The 15,473-nt window shown below is 33.6% G+C and overlaps 1 protein-coding gene across 1 annotated transcript; it reads right to left on the bottom strand.

Annotated features, from left to right (window-relative positions):
* Positions 1–828: 828 nt before the first annotated feature.
* Positions 829–5,596, bottom strand: LOC143634376 (serine/threonine-protein kinase STY46-like). Its single transcript, XM_077102477.1, has 16 exons — positions 5,340–5,596; positions 4,495–4,609; positions 4,244–4,317; positions 4,012–4,131; positions 3,816–3,870; positions 3,610–3,720; positions 3,428–3,478; positions 3,167–3,339; positions 2,962–3,069; positions 2,790–2,863; positions 2,500–2,675; positions 1,598–1,693; positions 1,441–1,521; positions 1,301–1,354; positions 1,089–1,223; positions 829–1,015 (listed from the first exon to the last, which is right to left on the bottom strand). Exons 1-16 carry the CDS (start codon positions 5,558–5,560, stop codon positions 944–946), a joined length of 1,716 nt encoding a protein of 571 aa, XP_076958592.1. The 5' UTR covers positions 5,561–5,596; the 3' UTR covers positions 829–943.
* Between the last annotated feature and the right edge of the window lie 9,877 nt (positions 5,597–15,473).

Genomic DNA, 15,473 nt, shown 5'->3' with positions numbered 1-15,473 from the left:
CCAAATAGCTTTTATACCAGGTTTTAACATCTCATTTATATGTGAAACCATTTCATCATCAAATACTAAGTATATTATTAACTTCCGTACAATAAATAAAATTATATTTCAAACATATAATTATTATAAACGAATAATGTAAAATAACCCCCGTAATACGATGGATAAAAGCTAGTTATACATATATACGTTATATGTATTTATGGTGATTGTGTTTATTGGTTCTTTTGTGACAACATGTGCAAACATAGACTAACCCTCAAACTCTTTATTATGGCTTTGATTTCTTTATAAAATTTAAATCCATCATGATCTTCGGAACCCGCCATATTTGTGGTAGAGTAAATGGAAAAGAAACGAGATTTTCATTGAGCTTCGTAACCATTTCCATGCAATTAAGTAAACATTTTTGTTCTGCCAAAATCAAACACCACCTTCAATTAATTAACTTCTCATTGAGCGTCCTTCAAAGAAGGAGCCTACAAATACCACGCAATGAAAGATCTCGGTCGTGTTTTGTAAGAAGTAAAGATGCTACTGAAGCAAATAGAGGACCGCAAAAACTGAGAACAAGTTCAGGTCTAAAAGAAAAAAAAAACCATGGATGTAAAAAAGAAATGTTGATGCTTGTAATATGTTTCATATTGCATGTAACAAGCAGAAAGATGAAATGCTATGGAGTCATTTATTTTCATTTGCTAATAAATATCACTAGTTCTATTACTTTCAAAAAACTAGCAAACAAATTAAAACAAAAGAAACATTCACCGAATGGCTTCATTACTCAAGTATGGTTCTATATAGTCATCCCCAGACCCCAAAAGGCCCTCGGGGGTTTGAGTCACACTCAACATAAGATACAAGTTTTAATGGATAATGCACAAAGACATTATGAGTCTGGTTGTTAGAAACAAGAATCTTCAAAATGATTGCTATTTTGTTTTCATTGATGGCCCCGGCGAAGCACAGATAGGAATCCTTTGTCCTTTTTTCGATCATCTACTTCTTCTCCAACCTGAAACGCACCAACATGAAATTTATTCATTTTGCTTACTTTTGTATTTTTAATTATATTATATATACTATACCTCTTTAGCAATCTCCTTCAAAATCTCAATGATTTCTGTAAAGTCAGGTCTCAAACTCGGGTCTTGTTGCCAGCATTTCTCAAGCAGTTCGGCAAGTTTTGGTGGAGTGTTCTTTGGAATAGTAGGCCGTAACCCCTGAAAACGTAGAAAAAAAACGTGTAAGAAAAGAGCAAAAATTGTATGTTTAAGAGCAACGATTGATGATGATTCACCTTTTGAACGACACCAACAGCTGCTTGGAGGGGGGTTAAGTACTCGTGTGGAAGCTGTGGATGAAAAATATATTTTTGAATTTGAAGGTAAATAAAGATAAGTCAAGCTAATAACTCATTGTAAATATATATATATATACCTTTCCGGTTAGTAACTCCCATAATACAACCCCAAAACTGAAAACATCAGCTTTGTGATCATAGGGCTTGTGTTCAATGACCTTCAAGATAAAAAAATAGTTATAACTTATGCATGATTATTATAGAGCTATAATAACTGTATATAAAAAGGGGTACCTCGGGAGCCATCCATCGGTATGTCCCAGTTTCGGCTGTCATGACACCAGTTTGAGCCTTCACTCTCGCAACACCAAAATCAGCTACCTTAACTACCTGAAACCAAAATGTCATGCAAATGATTTAAAATTTTATTTCAAGCAGATCGACATACTGTATCATTAATAAAATCATGTTGCATATGGCCATATATTTATTCATGTCAAAAAAATTAAAAATACCCCGGACACACTTAAAATCGTGTAACCTGAACACAACTCATAAAAGCCATTCATCTAAACATGTCAAACGGGCTGGCGGGTAGTGATTGAGAAGTAAACGTGTTTTAATCGGGTTGGTAGATTGTAAAAACAGGTTAAAAAGGGTTACTGGGTTGAATGTGTTTAGAAAAACAGGACAACCCGAATGACCCATTTAATTAAACCATTGGACTTGAACACAACCCGTTTTTTTAAACAGGCAAGATATGACAGCCCAAGACCTGATTATTTCGTATCGTGTTTTAAGTTGTGTCGGAATATAGTGGGTACGAAGATTGTCACTAAAAATCCCTAGTCCCTGCAGTATTAGAGGGATCAATTTCAAAGCATTCACTAATAAATGGGTCGACCCAGTTGCTTCATCTCTAATGGGTAATTGGTAAATTAGGGAAAAAGATGCTAAAAGAAAAGGTCAAATGGAGCCTAAAGTCCGTTTTTAATGCAAAATACCTCTAATTCTTTTTTTTTCTTTTTTCAAAAATAGAAAAGGCTATATCATCACTAAAATAACATGCTTTAAGGTTCAATAGAAAATGATGAAAACCTAAAGTATTTACATAAATACGATATTAAAAAGCCACCAACACAAAATATGATAGCCAAAAAAACATATATTAAAATTATAGAAAGACAGAATAATACCTCATGTTCATCCATCAAAAGATTAGCAGCCTTCAAGTCTCTATGGATTATATTATTCTGGTGCAGATAATTCATACCCTTTGATATATCAATTGAGACCTTTAATAATGTTGGAAGCTTAAATGTACCCCTTTGTTTGTGTAAATAATCATACACACTTCCCCCACTCATGTATTCTGTGTTCCACAAAAGTAAAAACTACAATCACCAAGTGTAACAGTAACAAAGTTTTGACTTGAGTCACAAAGTTTGACTTTGACTTGATACATGGGTTCTATGAGTATTATTACCTGTTACAATGCACAAACTTGGAGGCTTGGTACATGCTCCTATAAACTGCACTACATTCTTATGACGAACCTTCCTGCACACAATAATTTCAATTGAGTTTCACATGTATGGAAGAAGAAGAATAATACAACTTGATAACAAAATGCAGTCGATATTGACTATTTGACTGACCTCAAGATATAAACTTCTTGGGCAAATTCTTTCTGCAAATCTGTGTTAACGCGCTCGGTTTTAAGTATCTTGATAGCCACTTCTTGACTACGATATGTACCTTTATATCTATATCAGTTAATAAATTTCAGCTTATTATGTGCACCGAACGCAATAACCATGAATGTGATTGCAAATAGCCAAACACTAGGTAGAAAAGACTTACAGATCACCATACGACCCAGATGCAACTTTGTGGTCAAGTATCAGATGCCGCGAATCAATTTCCCATACATCGGTCCCATCATTAGGAATCGTTAGGCGATTTTGGCATGGCCCGCTTGGTTGGTCCAGCTCCCTTAAAGGGGACGATGAACTTTGACTTGGCCAAGACTGTTTCTGCAGAGGTGGCAAACGTGCTTGTAACATACAGTGATTAACTAGCAGCAGTTAATGTTTAACTAAATATTGATTAGCAGTCTCATACCTCGAGCTTAAAAAGCTCTTTTTCTAGTGCAGTTCGAAGCATCTCAGTTTCCTGAAAATATGTACAGCAACTTTTCAATCTGGGAAATGAAACCAAACTAAAACGGTCGACATTGAATATAAAAAGTCCGAAAATTCAACTAACTTCTTATATAATGTCAGTTTAGGAGTTTAAGAAAATACCTCATATGGCCAACCATCAACAACAAAGACATCTAATGAGTAGCGATCCACAGTGGAAAAAGCATGTGCTTCTTGGATGTGAAGTCCAACTTCAGCCAGCAACGCGGTCAACTGGAATTTTAAACATGTTAGTTACAAATAAAGGTAACTTTAAATATGTAAATCCCTTAAAAGTGACATTTGTTTTAAGAGAAAACATTAAGTACCTGACTCAAAAGCTTTGGTTTGTCATCTGTTGAAAATGTAATCTCATGCATAGGTCTGTATGAAAGTTAATGACAGAAAATATATAAATATGAGAGGTGTCTGAAGAAAATGTTGCAATAAAGTAGCGTGAGAAGTTTTAAAAGTGATTCTCAAGTAAATATACATCAAGAAACTAAGTGATTCTAGAAAGGGTACCTGGGAAGAGACGAATAGCTATTTACAGCACTATCACCGTTCTGACCTTGAGACTCGTTTGCTTCAAGTGCAAGGGCTTCAAGATTGGGAGATGACCCGAATGCAGGTGGTGGGTGAATGCTGTCATAAGACATTCATATAAAATTATTAATAATCACACAAGAAAACAAATGGTAAAGAAACTAGGACCTAAAGAAACAAGATTACTGGCCAATTTTAGTCAAATTTTTACCTCTGGGCTGGTTGCTGTCTAGAGGAGCTTGAATAAACTACATCATCAGTGCTGCTATCAGTTGTTGTGGAAACCTGCATATAAACAACTTTCCCATCAATTAACAATGGAAAAGATAATTTTGACCAGTGGGTGACTTTAAGAAGACAAAACCAGGTAAACCATACAAATAAGTAGAAGAAAGAAATCAATTAATGAAAGCTCGTTTTTTCCCAACAAAAGGTGCTTGATTTATAAGTGCGTTAGCTAACCTGTACTAGCCGGACCTCGAATGCAGGCCTATTATCAGGATCATGAGCTAGATGAAGTAACCGTTTGTGCATAAGTACATCTTCAGCTCTTTCCACATTCACATCAAGCACATACCTTTAACACAGCAAATAGAATTAAATTATCCAAATACTGTAGTTGTATCAAGCAACCAAATGATTTGGCATTTTAATCCTTAACTTGAGCAAAACATTCACAAAATGGAAAACGACCATTCATAATCACCATAACAACAAATTTACCATAAGATCAGCTTGTATGCAACACACTGAATCCAGTGCACACATTCAGATGCAGCATTTGATTATAGTGCATAAGGCCATTGAGTTATTTAACAGCTAACATTTATATTTTAAACTCTCAACCAAAATTTGCAAACAAAAACTGTTAGGTTGACAATCAGTTGACATTTAAAAAAGCAAAGAAACCATTTTTCATAGTAAATGCAAAAACAAAAATAATAATACCATTAATAATAATAATAATAATAATAATTTAGGCTAATAAATTTCAGACTAAAATTTTGGCCGCATATTTGACTGTTTCAGCTCCAATTCTCTTGTGTCCTATTTATAATTATTTTAATATAATTGGATAAATCAAGTCTTCAATTATTCTTCAATCGATCGCAACGACCGAGAAAATAACTCACCAAGTCAATAAATAATATCCAGTAACTCACAAACCACAAAATTCAGATCAAAAAACGATTAAATCGTAAACCTAATTCCACCAATCCTACATTTCACACACGCATCAAATAAGAATTATATTAATAATAATAATAATAATAAAATGAATCACTTGTGTATATATATGTATATACCTAGCCGGTAAGCGGTTAAAGTGAGCAAGCAGTTCATCCTCAAATCCAGGTTGATTAGCCTCTTCATTATTAGCTTCTTTGAGTCGATTAAGCACCTCATTATAAACCTCAAGCTTTTTCATCTGATGCCGCTGACCGGTCGTCGAACTGTTCGCCACCGACCGTGACGGCGATGAATCCATGCTCCGGCTGCTACAACTCTCGTTACCGTCCATCACCATCACAGATTTATAATAATAATAATAATAATAATAATAATAATACTTATTAACTGCAAAAATGATATTATTATGGAGAATTCTAATGCTAGTTCTTCAGGTTCACGCTGTGCATCATCTATCTTTGTTTCTCTCTCTAAAACTGTTTGTGTTTCTCTCTCTCTAAAAAGTTATGTATTTTGTGTAACTTTTTATTCTCTTTATATAGATGCATACATAATTGTGTAGACGCTTTCCTTTTTTTTATTTATTTTTTTTAAATCATTAACGGCGGAGGAGCATATCCGAGTCGAATAATGTTGACTCAGCGATAATTATCTTATTGCTTATTGCTTAGTTTTTAAATGTGGATAAATTGTGAAAATAATTAAATAGTTTTAGTCTTTAGATGTGAAAGAATATATAAAATAGACACATGTATTGTTTGAGTTTTATCTATGCTAACAATATCGGTACTATAGCGGTTAGCGGCCCCACGGTAAAATAGCGGTCAAAATATCGGTTCCGCTATTTGCGGCGATATTTACCGCTATTTTGTCGCTATTTGACTACCGATATATCGATTAAATTGGCGAGTTTATCAGTAAAATATTTTTGACCCAAATTTGTTAAAACTTTTTGGCTCAAACCCTTACCTTTTTTACCCATATCCCAATTCCATTTGATTTAACCATAAGTCCTATATCTGATTATTATTGAACGACTTTAAACATCGACAATCAACTTCCTGTTTCTTCTCCAATCTCCAGCCACTCCAGCCGCTTATACTCATCTCACCATCAAATTGTTATTTTGTGTTTGAACTGTTGACTTTTATGATTTTGGTATTAAGACTTAAGTATTAATATTTGATAACTTTTGGTGTTATATATACACACACACACACCGCTATCCCATCACAATAACCGATATCCGCTATTTTTTGGCATTAGCTGCATAGAGTTTTATAAATTTAATTTTATAAGCTGATATTATTTTTTGTTTTTTGTTTTCAACAAAACATGAATTCTATTATTATTTATTAATACATGTAGTGTTTATACCAAGACAAGAGGTAGACGGGCAAACAAGTTGCATCGTTAGTCCTTTTTGAATTGCAAATCTCAACCTTTTAAGAAATACATTCATGGATCTTGAAAGCAAACATTACTATGCATGACCTGTTAGGCTCTAGTAAGTAGTAGCTCCATCACTTCAGGCGTGAGGAAACCAAAAGTGTCAAATTCAAAATGTATAAAAGAAAGATGTGTTTTATTGAAAAAAAAAATAAAAGAGGTTTTTAATGGTTTTATTGCAAATGGTTGTCGTGGGATTTCGAAAGATTTACCACTCGTATATAACTCATCTTATTCGAGTTCGAAACCTAGAAATGTAGAATGATAGTGTTCACCCTTATTAGAATCAAACCAGGACTTCAGGAGGTTCCTTGTAATTTTTTTATTTTTTTTAAGTACGTGGTGTTTTTTTTTTTGAACGGCCAACTAAGTAACGCCGGGTACCTCGTACGCGGCCCCCATTGGCTAAAGGTAGCCCGAGCCGGCCACTACTCCGGACGGACGGAGCCCCTAGCGGTCCACCTGTTGAGGGATTCACCGGATAAAACCCGACCCCCACGCCCGCCAAACGGCACGACAGCGAGGAGCCGGTAAAACCGGGTGAGATCAGGACTCGAACCCTGGCAAGCCAGGGTCATCCCTCATATCTCCCATATAAGTTGGTGGGAGTGAGGTTTGATCTCCCTATCTCTCACTTGTAAAGTGAGTGCTCTACCATTGAGCCACAACCAACTTTAAGTACGTGGTGTTTAATTTTAAAGTCTTGATAAAGTGAGTATTAATGTAAAAAAAATATAATGTGTAATAAAAATTAAATGTGTTGCTTTTATTATGATACTTATTAAAGTATATGGTGAGGGATCAGTGACTTTCATGGGTCTGCTCTCAGCCATCATTGAAGTCGTCAACTTATGGCTAGGGGGTCTGTGCCCCAAGGTGCTCGTTGAGTTTATTGCTTCGGCCTCCCTTACCCCTTTATTAAAGCTGGATAATGGAATTCGGCCCATTGTTGTGGGGGCTATCTGGCGTAGGTTGGTTTCTAAAGTGGCTATGAAGATGGTTGGGAAGGAAATGACTCAGTATTTAGGGGACTTTCAGTTTAGGGTGAGGACCCCTAATGGGGCAGAGGCGGTGATTCACAGCGCGAATCGGTTTCTTAACTCCTTTCACGCGGACGGTTCTTTAGCTATGCTTACCGTGGACTTCTCCAACGCCTTCAATATGGTCGACCACACAGCCCTTCTCCGGGAGGTTCATCATCATTGCCCGTCTATATATCTATGGGTCCAGTTCCTTTATGCCCAGCCGGCTAGGTTGTATGTTGGTGATGACTGTATAGGGGCTACTGCTGGGGTTCAGCAGGGAGATCCCCTTGGGCCCCTCCTCTTTTCCTTAGCATTACACCCTCTTGTTCTCCGGGTACAAAATGACTGTAACCTCCCATTTCATGCTTGGTACTTGGATGATGGGACTATTATTGGTGGTGCCAACGAAGTCGCTAAAGCTCTAGACATTATCAGCTCGGAAGGGCTATCATTGGGGCTGCAACTTAATATTAAGAAAACCGAGGTTTTTTGGCCAGCGTGTAATGGGGTGAAAGTCAAAGATGGGCTCTTCCCTGGTGAGATTGGTAGACCAGAGGGAGGGGTAAAGCTCCTTGGAGGGGTTGTTAGTCGAGATCCCTACTTTATTAAGGAGTTGGCGAGGCGGAGAGCATCTCGTGCGGTTGATCTTATGAAACTCTTACCTTGCCTTAGGGATCCCCAGAGCGAACTCCTCCTGCTTAGGTCTTGCATGGGGGTTGCTAAGTTGCTTTTTGGGTTACGAATATGTCACCCCCATATGATGGATGATGCGGTATCCTGTTTTGATAAGGGGCTTCGAGAAGCCATCGAAGACATAGTTGTATGTGGAGGCCCGTTCTTTGATGATCTTCAGTGGCGACTTGCATCTTTACCAATGCGCTTAGGGGGTTTAGGCCTTCTTTCGGCTCATGATGTTGGGGTTTACGCTTTTGTAGCGTCGAGGGCTCAGTCTTGGAAGCTACAGAATCACATCTTAAGGAATAGCGGAGTTGTCGACCTGGACTCAGACTACGTGCAGGCCCTGGAACGCCTAAATGGCACTCTCCCAGACTTTGACATTGGCGGTTTCTCTAATATGGACACCGCCCCACCAAAGCCTCAAAAAACTTTGGCGAATGCCCTTTTTGGCAAAATCGCTCAAAGCCTGGGAGAAGTTTTTGGATTGTCCTCCCGACAGAAGGCGGTTATTGAATGCTTACAAGGTCCTCATGCCCAAGATTTTCTGACCGTTATCCCGATTGATGGCTTGGGCCAAAGCATGTCTGCGGTCGAGTATAGGGCCATTCTTAAGTACCGTTTAATGGTCCTAATGTACCCAGAAGACGAAACATGTCCGATCTGTCGTAAGGCTTGCCTGGATAAATTCGGAGAGCATGCGGTTCATTGCAAGGAGATGCCTGGGTTCAAATACCGACATGATTGGGTGCGGGACGTTCTTTGGGACATCTTAAGGCGAGCTGGGATATCAGCTAAAAAGGAAGCCCCCGTAAACTTCCTTACAGACCCCACGAAAGGGAGATCCACTCTACGACCGGCAGATATGCTCGTCTTTGGTTGGGCCGGGGGAAAACATGCTTGTGTTGACCTCACAGGGGTATCTCCCTTAGCTGGTTTGAGGGATAATGGGTTTGTAGCTGGGCAAGCAATGAAAAGGGCTGAAACGAAGAAGGTGGAGAAACATGCTAAAGCCTGCAAAGAAAACCAACATGTTTTTGTCCCTTTGGCTTTTGATACCTTTGGCTCCTTGGCACCGGAAGCTATCCGTTTCCTAACCAGGGTCCAACGGGTTGTGCATAGCAATGTGTCGACTCCAAAGGGGCAGTGGTATGTCTTTAGCAGGTTAGGGTTTGCAATTCAGAAAGGGGTGGCGACGCAGCTTGTTGCCCGCCTACCTGCTATGTTAATGTAATATCTATGTTTCTATATAATGAAAGAAGTATTTACCTTAAAAAAGTATATGGTGTTTAGGGTTGTTTGTGATTTTGCTTATTTTCATCGATTTATACTTTGAGAGTGAAAAATTAATAAATTATACTTTAATTTGATTTATACTTTGAGAGTGAAAAATTAATAAATTATACTTTAATTTATAACTTATTAAAAAGTTATTCATAAGGAATCCTAAACACCCTTGTGTTATCAAGTAGTATATTAAAGCGAGTATTCGAAAGTTAAATGTGCTTCTTTTATTATAAAAGTTATTTTATTAAGTTGAGATTAAAGTTCAGTTGGGAGGATGTAAAAAACCACTAAATTAGTGCACTGAGATGGGTATTCATATTGTAGCTTTTATAAATTTAATTTTTAAACCAAATACTTTATCATTTTTGTTTTTTTAATTAGTTCTATATCTATACTTTTAAACCTTTAGACCAAATACATTTTTATTTATATTGTTTTGTGGAAAAAAAAACTTTTTCTTAGTGTTTAGGTATGTTGTCAAAATTTAAGTGTTTAGTATTATAAAAATTATACAACTTCATCCGCATAATCTTTAGAGATATTATATCTAAATAAACTAATAAGTTAACAAATAACAACAATCAAAATATTATAAATGTGATATTCTTTTTAATGAACAAAATAAATCATAAATATGGAGTACATTTTTAAATTAACCTAAGGATGTTTGATTTATAGAAATTGGTATGATATGATCTTAAAATCACATGATATTTCATCGTAATTAATTTACTTTAATGTTTTATACTCAACATTTCTTCTTCTTCTTATTATTATTATTATTATTATTATTATTATTATTTTTGAACGGCAAATTAGGATCACTCACGGACCACTGGAGTATCATCGTGTCACTAGCAAAACCACGCGATCATATCCATCTCCACTAGGCAATAATGCCTAACCACCAATTCAGGAGGAAACCCAATAAATCTTGGGAAAACCCCTGTTGTGAGATTCGAACCCAGGACCTTATGGTCTCTAAGCCTTATCCCACCACCAAGATGCCACTAGGCTATAACGCCATGAACAACATTTCTTATTATAATATATAAATCAATTTCAGTATCTTACATTTTATTAATTAGTTTTAGTGTCCGTTAATCAAATTCAAGCTAAACGTACCCCATGTTGCTTGTCATAACACCCCCCTCCCCCCTCCTGGAAAAACCAACTTTCATATTTACCCCTTGAAATCATATGATTACCATTATTTACCAAATTAGCACAAAATTAAGGATTTCATATTTTTTTTACAAGTTGCGTTTTTTTTATTTCGGGTTTAGGGTTTAGGTTTTCGGGTTTCGGGTTTAGCGTTCAGGTTTAGGGTTTCGGGTTTAATGTATCGTGTGATATCTGCTTAATTTTCATTTTTATATTTTATTTTAATGCTTATTTTATTTAAGGTGGATAACTTTAATAATAATTTAAAATTAAAATTTTGATTTATCTTATAAATATATTAGGTGTAACAGCCACATTAAATTAGAAATGAAGATCAAATATACTTTTATTAGTTTATTTATTTAAACTAGACATGAAGGTAAAATATATTTCTATTTATTACCGTTTATTATTTTCAAATCATGTATCAACTTAAGTTTATAGAGAAATTTTATAATAAGTTAGAAATTTCTTTCGTATTGAGATTTACATTCAATGAGATTTACATTCAATGAAAGTAAAATCGTAAACGCTATTAATGTGCATTTTGTGAATATGTAACATAAAAGTGTATCATAAGTTATTTTGAAAAGATTGTAATAACAAGAATTAAAGAAGCTACGTTAGCTTACTTGATAGAGACATATACTTTTTAGAAAGAATGTCACGGGTTTAAACATGCAAAAACATGTAAATTAGTATAGAGCAGGAGTAGAAATTTGATGTTAAAAAAAACAAAAAAAGTTGTTGAACAAATTAATTTAAGATCGTTGCATAAAACAAAATTCAATAATATAAAAGTTATTATTTTAATAATACACCAGGTTAGTATCCTGTGTAATATACAGGTAAAATATATAGAAAACATTAAATATACATATATGAGTTACATAATGACCATTATAATTTTATAAATTGTAAGGTATTGCATAATGAATGGGTAATTGCATATTTCCTAAAAATTAAAATTAGTAAGAATAATTTGTACTTAAAATTTATAAAGAAATCAAAATAGAAGGTTGTAAATCTATACTTAGTAAGGAAAAGAAATTGCTGGCATCAATTCATATCAATTTCCATCAACAACATATTTTTTATTTTAAAATTTTTAATTAAACTAAAATATATAATGAACCGAAATTTGTAATATTGAAAACATATATATGCACTTTGCATCATATATAAAGGGCCTAGTTAAATGTCTTTTTTTATAGTATAGCTAGACTTTGTTAACCATAATTCACACTTGTATTATTGTTATTAGTTATTACTACTACTACCATTATTATTACTATTATTAATTTTGACCTAAAATATAAATAATGTCATATTTTAATGTGTGTGATTAAAATAAACAGATGGTAATCTTTTCTTGAGACACGTGATGGCATATCCAGCCACCTCTTTAAGCCAATGGGAAACGATATGTTACCAACGGGGTTTCTAATTTTGTAATTAGCATTTAATGTCTAGCACTGTTATATAATATTTAATACTATTATTAAATAATAGTATAAAAAGTATTTAATTTAATATTTCATAATGTTATTATTATTTTCTTAATCTATAGATATCACCATGATTAGTGGGACTTTCTTTTAAGTGTCGGCCAAAACTTATGGGAAGTTTTTAAGGATTATTTTATAGAGTAGTGTTTGATTTCTTTTTTCTTTTTTGAGATTCTTTCCTATTTAAGAAAAACCAGGATTTAGAAATCCATGCTTCGCGACGGGATCATTAAACCGAATAAAAAACATATGTAAAAATTTAAACCACAAACGTGTTGTGGGTCGATACGAAATCAACCTGTATTAGGTTACATCAAAAGTAAAAAAAAGAATAAACTTATCAATGTCAAAATACAACAAACTACCATATGTGGAACAAAAAAGCCAACACGTTACAACTGTGATGCAAATTCACAAATTGGTAAATATGAATTAGTAAGCCAAAAAATCAAATTTTAAAGGCGCGGTGTCAAACATCGAAACGTGGGTATTAAAACATGTGATAATATCATAAAAAAAGTTTCAGTAATTTTAAGGACCAACCATAAAAAACGAAAGCAAAGTTTAAGAAAATTTTAACCAACAAAATAAAACATATAAAGCCGACACTTGTCCATATTTAAAGTTTGTTAAATATATTTATTTTTAAAAGTAAAAAAAAAAGAAAAAGAAAACGAGGAATAGTAAAAATGTGTGTGTGGGGGGGGGGGATCCCCTATTTAATATATATAATAATATAATTTAATTCGTTTAATCATAATTTAAGTTGTCAAGTAAATCAAGCAAAAATTTAAAATCTTACCTAAAAATTATGGATTCGAAGTTAGCAAGAAACTCACACTTATTCATAGGCATGTAAACAAATTGAACGTAAACAAATTGAACGGTCAATAAACTGCTCGTGAACTTTTCGAATGAAAGTTTGTTTATATTCATTCATTTATTAAATGAACGAACATTAACAAAAAAAATGTGTTTATTTATTTAAACAAAGGAATATCAACATATGTTTCGTTCGTTCATTTATGTTCGTGAACATGTTTATGTTCAGTTTTGAATGAAACTTTCGATGAATCAACTTCTTATTGTTATATATTTGTTCGTTTGTGTTTCTTTATGTTTGTTTGTTTGCGTTTACAATTGTACATATATGTCTTTTATGTACGTTTGTCTTTGTTCAATAATGTTGTTTATTGCTATTTTGAGGGTCAACTATAAGTATGAAATGTCTTTCCTTTTGGGATCTTGGAATATGTATTTGATACTTTCACTTGAGACTAATCACCTTTTAAGGTGGCTTTAACTCCAACTTGTTGGTCGCTGGTAGTGCTTGGCCATTCGGCCTTAACGACAAGTCGTGGGATCTCGTATGCCCCGACCAGGTGGTATTTCCATCGTATAGAAGTATAAAATGCAATTGTATTAATCGTCTCAATATATATTTTCAAGGGATTCAAAGCCAAAGTGATATCTCACTTGAACTTATTATCTCTTATTTTTATTTTATGTTTATGTTATATTATTTTATGTTTCCAAGGAATTTGGAACCAAATTATTTCTTTTACTTTTCATAAACCTCAACTTCTTATTTAAGGAGACGGTGACGAGAATTTAATGTTCCTTTGATTGATATTTGGTTCTTAGACACACTTGTGTATTATGTAAGGGTGTTCGATATAAGAATTACACTTGAGGAACTCAGAATTTGATTTGAATAGAATTTGAAGGTTCAAATTCAATATTCAATCATTCGAATTTGGTTCAATTTAGTAATCGAATAAGAATTTATAATTTTAAATTCGTTGTGTTTCAACATTCAAATTCACACACACACACATATATACACATATATACACACTAGACGGGTGCCCGCGCGATGCAGCGGGAACACATACCGTTGATAATGGTTTTGTTTTATTTTTTAACGGTTATGATTCGGTTTACGATGATTAAAAATTGCTACTAATTGTTTATTTGAAAACTATCTAAACTCGCAAACACCGCTACGTAAATGTTAAACTTTTGAACTAAAAAAACTAAGACGATATCATACTCAAATTAAAGAGAATAAAATTCTCGTTTTTATGGTGCCGGTTTTTTTAAAAAAATATTATCGTATGGAAAAATTATGGTTGTTTGTAAATCATGGGTGGAAGTTGGGTTAAATTTGAAATTATAAAGAATACATGGTTAAAAGTTAAAGGGCTAAGGTTGTAAATATTACTTAAATTTACAAAAGTTTTTTAAATTTGAGGGAGCAATATTGTAACTATGTTTAAACAAATTGAAGTTTATGTGATTCATATTTCCTAATGGACTATCTTACCCCTTTTCAACATGCTATGTAAGCTGTATCATTTGTTAATTTATTTAAAATTTAAGTGTCTTAATTTGCCATTTTTGGTGTATTATATATATATATAGTGTGTATATATATATAATGTATTTTTTTCAATGTATGTATATTTATAAAAATAAATAAATTGCATAAGTCTTTTAAATTATAAAGACTAAAAATTTTTACTTCATCAAAATACTAGAAAACAAGTCATTTTTTCACAAAATTTTCCTACCACAAGTAGTTCCAACAACAAAAATAAACTCAAACTTTGCTACAATATTATCTAATTAACATTATGTTAAATCAAAATAGTTTTTGTAGGAAGATTACAGCCACATGTTTTTGTAGTAATCATGTAAGAAAAGTTGTTGGAAAACTATTGAAAACAATTTTTAAGCATGTGTTTTTCCAACGTAAATTTTTGTTGAAAAACTGTTAGAAACTGAATTTTTCAACAAATTTCCTACGAATTCAGTCGTAGAAAAACATCTCTTTTTCTAGTAGTGTCATTTTGGTTATTAATTCATAACACTTGTCAATTGCTACGAACATGTAATTGCGCTTACCACTTTGAATGATTTATTTGTTTTCTAGACTTGTATTTTTTGTAGTTAAAAACTCAAGTCTGTGGTGGTTTTGAAACTAGAATTGATATATATTTTTTTGTGAATTCGACTTTTAAACTCGAATTGAATTGGATTTTGGATTCGAAACGACTCAAATCGAATTTGTTGAATATACTTCAAAGTCGAATCAAATTCAAATCCAACTTCAAATTTTATAATTTAAATAAATCAATTC

The sequence above is a fragment of the Bidens hawaiensis genome, unplaced genomic scaffold (assembly GCF_021521415.1).
Source record: "Bidens hawaiensis isolate Kalapana, Puna unplaced genomic scaffold, B.hawaiensis_p1.1 tig00000512_1, whole genome shotgun sequence".
NCBI classification, from domain to species: domain Eukaryota; kingdom Viridiplantae; phylum Streptophyta; class Magnoliopsida; order Asterales; family Asteraceae; genus Bidens; species Bidens hawaiensis.
The sequence above is the reverse complement of the archived record's forward strand: the minus strand, read 5'-3'. Positions and strand labels throughout refer to the sequence as shown.

Coding starts and splice junctions, on each gene's coding strand:
- LOC143634376 (XM_077102477.1), bottom strand. CDS start 5,560: ATGGTGATGGACGGTAACGAGAGTTGTAGCAGCCGGAGCATGGATTCA. Junction 2,676..2,789: donor AAGTTTGTGCATTGTAACAG/GTAATAATACTC, acceptor TGTGGAACACAG/AATACATGAGTGGGGGAAGT. Junction 1,522..1,597: donor ACCGATGGATGGCTCCCGAG/GTACCCCTTTTT, acceptor TTTATCTTGAAG/GTCATTGAACACAAGCCCTA.